Raw genomic sequence first — 7,022 nt, forward strand, 5'->3', positions numbered from 1 at the left:
ACGGAGGCCCTTAAATACTAATGGCCGGCGAAGCGGCATAAAACAACATAGTTAATCTCAATTTAAAAAAACAATAAATAACATTAGAATTAATATAAAACTCAGATGAATAGATGAAGTTGTTGATAGTGATGAGTGGTCAGTATGAGATCTTGTGGCAATGGTGTCGAACATTTGAGTATGACGAGTCAGAGTGTAGTTCCAGGCACGTAATGGCAGGTGAGAACAGGTGTCGGAAAGGCGACTAAGGCAATGAAGATATTTAGTGATGGTCAGGGCTCAATCACTAATGGCGTGCAAGGGCACGAGAAATTGAGCACGAGGGCACAACAAATAAATATTAAAAACTATGGCGTACAAAGGCCGAACAATTTACCATTAAAGGGAAGGCGCTTGCTACAGAAAAATAAATGACACATAAAACTGGCTGACTGACTTATGACAATGAAGTTTATACGGATGACAATTGACACGGAGATCATCGATTTGGTGTGCTGGGTGGCCAAAGGAGTGAGTAAAGTGAGACGCTGGAGATGAGCTGTCCCACGAAATAATATAAACAACGATGTTAGTAACAACTGGTCTACTAAATATTTGTTAAGGCGTTCTGTACCAAATAGATATTCACTACCATATTAAACGGTTTATTTGTATTTAAATAATTACAAGTATCTACTTTATTTAGTCTTTAAACTTTTGAAGAGTAGTATACTATTTAACTTATTCTCCATATTTAGTGAATCAAGCCCTACACATCTATTTCATTTCTGTTTTCTTATTTTAATTTACTACTGGTGTGTGTGTATGTGTTCTGCCGTGTCGTGGATCTACGATAATACTTCATTTATAAATCAATTCAAATTGGGGTTAGAAATTAGAAAAAATTATATTCCACAAGTATAATTGTTAAGACTTGTTATTATCAGTGCGTCAGTACTAGTGCGACAACGGCCGCAATAACCTATCCGCTAGCTCCGCTCAATGTCAATTAATTATAAATTGTATAGAATTTATATTTGTGAATTAATAAATCATTTTAATATTAATTACTTAAAATTATATTGTTGAGAATTTCATTTTATATTATACAGTCCGCTAATTATAAAAACAGAAATAAAATAACACACGAACCATTACGTGGCGTTAACATATGGTCCTATCGTTACGGATCGATTTAAGTGCGATCGTGAATCATTACGCGACTGAATTTGCAAGGATTAAATAAAATACTACCAGAAGTATTAGTATTGAGGGTAAGTGAATTATATTGTAACATAGTGGTGGGTTGTTAAGTAAATCGATCGTTCGTTGCGCATATATAGAAATAAAATTGCAAAAACCCAAGTTCAACAGTCAACATGACAACAGGTGAAGTGAGGAATGAGTTAGCAGTATGCATTATAAGACGAGGACAGATAAAGGCACAGCTAACAAAATTCCAAGCATTTATAAATGACCTAGCGAATCATAACAATCAAACCCAGATAGGATTGCGTTTGGAGAAAATAAAAGAAAAGTGGAATGAGTTTGATAACATACAAAATAATATTGAAACGCTTGACCCGAGTGAAGAGAATTTAGAGTATTGTGACATATTTGTTGATACTTATTTTGAAATTGTGGCAAAAGCAGAAGATCTACTTAAAAAATTTGAAATTCCTAATAATGTTGGTTCAAATAATCGCGACAGGGATTCTCTCAATAGTCATATAAATAATTATAATTACATGAAGGTAAAACCTCCCGAAATACCGACATTTGGAGGAAAGTTTGAAGAATGGTGTTCATTCAAAGATCATTTTAATTCACTTATTAACTCAGATAGCAATATGCCAAAAATACACAAATTTTATCACCTAAGAAGTGCCTTAACTGGTGAAGCGAGTTTATTGATACAAAACTTAAAAACTACGGAGGCAAATTACGACGTTGCATGGTCAATTATAAACAACCGATATGAAAACAAACGCATTCTAATTCAAGCGCACACAAAAGAAATTTATGATTTGGAGTCAGTTAACGGGGAATCGGCTGTCAAATTAAATAAATTCAATAATTCGTTAAAAGCACATATGCAAGCATTAAAAGCGTTAGGCGAAGATCCAGAAAAATGGGGAGCTTTACTGCTGCACGTAATTTGTAAAAAAATAGATATGGGCTCTATACGTCAATGGGAACAAGAAAATGATCACAATACAATTCCAACGGTTCAATCATTAATGTTGTGTTTGGATAAAAGATGTAAAGTATTGGAGTCGATTGAGTCAGCAAAAATCTTTTCTGGAAAAGATAGTATTGATTACATAAGTAATAAATTTTCAAAAATGCACAATAAAAAAACAGTAACTGCATTAGCAATTCATACAAAAATGCAGTGTTATATGTGTAAAAAACCACATCCTATTTATAAATGTCCAGACTTTCTATCATTAAGTCTAGATAATCGAAAAATAAAAGTAAATGAATTAAAACTATGTTTTAATTGTTTAAAAAATGATCATTTTATTGATCAGTGCAAGTCAAGGAAATGTATGAAGTGTCAGGGGGAGCACAATTCGCTCTTGTACCAGTCGAGTGAGAATGAGAACACGAGTAGCAATGCACAGATCAACATGCATACTGTAAACATAGGTCAAAAACAAACATTATTAGCAGCAGCGATAGTGAGAGTTATGAACACCACGGGAAATTATATAGATGGACGTGCATTACTTGATAGTGGTTCTCAAAGCCATTTTATAACTACAAATTTAGTAAACAAGTTGGGTTTAAAAAGGGAAAAGGTAAATGTACCTATCAGTGGTATAAGTGAGTCAAGAAATAGCATCAAATATAAAGTGACGGCTTCTATATGCTCAAAAACCGGTCCATACGCAACAACAATTGATTTTTACGTACTACCAAAAATAACTGGTTTACTACTAAATATGTCAATGTATAACATTAATATCCCAGAAAATATTATCATTGCCGATCCAACATTTAATGAACCGGTAACCGTCGATGTATTAATTGGAGCTGGTCCGTACTGGGACTTAATGTGTGTTGGTAAATTTAAAGCACATCAAAACGGACTGTACTTGCAAAAAACTTGTTTAGGATGGGTAGTTGTCGGGGAAGGCTCAGATAAGTGTGAGAACAATAAAGTTACCTGTATGTTGGTTATGGAAAATAAAGAAAGATTATTGGAAAACAAAATTGAAGCTTTTTGGGAGATTGAAGAACTTGACACAAAGCAATATTTTCCCACAGAAGAAGAAACATTGTGTACAGAGCATTTTAATAAAAATACTACGCGTAATAATAACGGTAGGTTCATTGTAAGATTACCGTTTAGAAATAATGGTCAATTAGGTTATTCATACTACTCCGCTTTACGGCAATTTTTATCGTTGGAAAATAGATTAATTAAAGATAGTAGCTTATATGATAAGTATAAATTATTTATGCGTGAGTATAAAGAGCTCGGGCACATGAAGTGTATAGGTAGCGTTAATAAAGATAAAGACGAAATCAATCGAGCCGATTATTATTATTTGCCGCATTCATATGTACTAAATGATAATAGTCGCAGCACTCGTTTACGTGTTGTATTCAACGGTACGTCAAAGACTAGTAATGGCTTATCGCTGAATTGTATTTTAATGAACGGTCCAAAAATACAGCCTAACCTACTAAATATTGTTGTACGTTTTTGTACACATAAATACGCATTTTCAGCTGACATTTCAAAAATGTATAGACAAGTATAATTACACGAGGATGATCAGAATTATCAACGTATATTATGGCGTTAAAATCAATCAGATGAAATAAATATTTATAAATTATGTACTGTGACATATGGACTCGTACCATCCGGGTTTTTAGCTATTGGTTGTATTAACCGCATATCTGAAGAAGTTAATGATTCACAGTTGAAAGAAGTATTAAAAAATGATTTTTGTGTAGACGATTGTTTAACAGGAGCAAATAGTTTGGATGAGGCTTTATGTTTACGTGATAAATTGATTGAATGTTTGAGAAAATATGGATTTGAACTATCTAAATGGTCTTCAAATAACGTTAGGTTATTATCCAATCAGAAGGATAACAAAGATATGATTACGGCAATGTTTAAAGAAAATATTAAAACATTAGGGTTGTGCTGGCAGCCAACAAATGATTATTATACATATGACATCAAACTTCCAGATCTCAATAAAGGCAATATTACAAAACGGCGTGTTCTAGCAAGTATTGCAACTTTATTCGATCTTTTAGGGCTCGTGGCACCAGTAATTATTGTTGCTAAAATATTCATGCAAAAATTATGGCAAGAGAAAATAGATTGGGACGAGCAGATACCTAAATTATTACTATATGATTAGTTAAGGTACACAAATAATTTACAGTATCTCAACACTTTAAGAATACCACGGTGGTTAGGTTATGAGTTATATGTAAAAATTGAAATACATGGGTTTGCAGACGCATCGCAAAGGGCGATTGGTGCATGTTTGTATATGCGTACAATCCACAACAATAATTTAATTACTACAAATTTAATATGTGCAAAGTTGAGAGTAAGTCCGTTGAAATGTGTCACTATACCAAGATTGGAATTAAACGCTGCAGTACTTTTGGCGAGATTTGCTAGTACTATAATTCCTGCACTGCGATGTAAGATAGACGCACATTATTTTTGGACTGACTCCACAGTTACCTTAGCGTGGATAAAATCGAATCCGAACACTTGGAAACCTTTTGTAGCTAATCGAACTGCTGAAATAAGTAGAAGAACTAATACATCTGCCTGGAGACATGTAATATCAGGTGACAATCCAGCGGACATTATATCTCGAGGTTGTGCTCCGGAAGAATTAAAAGGTAATATACTTTGGTGGAACGGACCAAGGTGGTTACAAGAGCATGAATCAAAATGGCCAAGTATGTGTACTATTGGGAATTAACTAAATGTAGTAGTGGAAGAAGAGAGGAGAAGAGTATATGATTACACTTTATTATCAACTACGGTCAATTCATTGTCAATTTTTCAAAAGTATTCGTCACTAAATAAATTAGTTAATGTAGTTGCATACATATTACGGCTTAAAAAAAATTGCATATCTAAATTAAATAAAACGCAAAAAAGTACTGGAGTTTTATCTCTAGACGAAATTAGGGAATCAAATAATTTAATATTAAAATCACTGCAAAATAAATATTTTCATTTAGACATAGAAAATTTATGTAAAATTGGTAAAGTATTGCCAAAAAGTAAATTATTCAATTTAAACCCATTTTTATGTAAAGATGGTCTGATAAGAGTAGGTGGTAGATTAGAAAATGCAAATGACTTATCACACGATCAGAGACACCCAATTATTATTCCAAAGGAGGATAAGATTACAGAGCTATTAATCATACATGAGCATAAGAGACTATTACACGCAGGATCACAAGCGGTATTAGCGTCTTTACGGTTACGTTATTGGATTTTAAATGGCCGCTCAGTAGTGAGGAAAATTATTCATAAATGTGTTGTTTGTTTTAAGGCAAGTCCAAAAAGTTATTCACCTATAATGGGTAATTTGCCATCAGCGCGCGTAGATAAGCCAGCTCGTTGTTTTGAAACTACCGGTATAGACTACGCTGGACCCTTTTTGTTGAAATGCAGTAATAGACGAAATGCAGCAGCGCAAAAATCGTATATTTGTATATTTGTTTGTTTTGCGACTAAAGCAATACGCCTAGAATTAGTCAATGATCTGAGTACCGATGCATTTCTAGCATCATTAAATAGATTCATTTCAAGACGGGGCATTTGTAGTAAGATTTATTCAGACAATGCTACATGTTTTCAAGGTGCAAATAACAAATTAAAGGAATTAAAAATTTTAATTGAGTCAAAGAATCATCTTAACAGGGTAAATCATTTTTCAAATGATAATAAAATAATGTGGCACTTTATACTCCCTAGAGCCGCCCACATGGGTGGATTATGTGAGGCTGGAGTAAAATGTGTTAAAAGGCATTTATATCGATGTGTTACTAACGTACAAATGACATATGATGAATTTTACACGCTTCTGGTACAAGTTGAAGCTTGTTTAAATTCAAGGCCAATATGTCCAATTTCCACAGATCCTTTAGATCTCTCTGTACTTACACCAGCACATTTTTTAATAGGGGACTCTTTAGTAGCTTTGCCTGAACAAGAATTATCCACATTTAAACAGAATAGATTAAAACGGTGGCAAAGAGTTCAACAAATAACGCAACGGATATGGAAGCGATGGAGTATGGAATATATTACTCAACTTCAGAAAAGAACCAAATGGAAAGAGAGTGGGAAGCAAATGTTGCAAGTCGGGTCGATGGTAATTGTAAAAGACTCCAACATACCTCCTTTAAAGTGGTGCTTGGGAAGAGTCATGGAAGTATGTCCAGGTAGCGATGGTGAAGTAAGGGTAGTTTTAGTGCAAACGGTCAATGGTCTTAAGAAACGTGCAGTGCAATACTTATGTCCTTTGCCATTCGACGAGCCGGTAGATAATGAATTTGATAAAATAAATGGTTAATGTTTCATCTAATTTTATAAAAAATATATTTGTTTATATGTATATGATATTATGAAGTTATATTTTTTATTGTGATTATTATTATTTTTTTTTTTAATGAACTTCATTTATTTATGAGCTGGAGTTATGCCATCAATATTTATTTTAATGTTTTATTTTGTGCCGTTTCCTTTTTCATTGTGAATAATTGTTTTGTGAATCCCATATTAATTATGTCTTTTGAACCTTATTGGTTCAAAGGGGGCCCTATGTTAAGACTTGTTATTATCAGTGCGTCAGTACTAGTGCGACAACGGCCGCAATAACCTATCCGCTAGCTCCGCTCAATGTAATTTAATTATAAATTGTATAGAATTTATATTTGTGAATTAATAAATCATTTTAATATTAATTACATAAAATTATATTGTTGAGAATTTCATTTTATATTATACAGTCCGCTAATTATAATAACAGAAA

The 7,022-nt window shown here is 33.2% G+C and overlaps 1 protein-coding gene across 1 annotated transcript; it reads left to right on the forward strand.

The window, feature by feature from the left end:
• Nucleotides 1-1,358: 1,358 nt before the first annotated feature.
• LOC126893882 (uncharacterized) lies at nucleotides 1,359-4,370 on the forward strand. Its single transcript, XM_050664422.1, has 3 exons — nucleotides 1,359-2,456; nucleotides 2,514-3,600; nucleotides 3,808-4,370. The coding sequence occupies exons 1-3, from the start codon at nucleotides 1,359-1,361 to the stop codon at nucleotides 4,368-4,370; spliced, it is 2,748 nt and encodes a 915-aa protein (XP_050520379.1).
• Nucleotides 4,371-7,022: the final 2,652 nt, after the last annotated feature.

Source organism: Daktulosphaira vitifoliae, unplaced genomic scaffold (genome assembly GCF_025091365.1).
Source record: "Daktulosphaira vitifoliae isolate Bord-2020 unplaced genomic scaffold, ASM2509136v1 Scaffold_1, whole genome shotgun sequence".
Lineage (NCBI taxonomy): Eukaryota > Metazoa > Arthropoda > Insecta > Hemiptera > Phylloxeridae > Daktulosphaira > Daktulosphaira vitifoliae.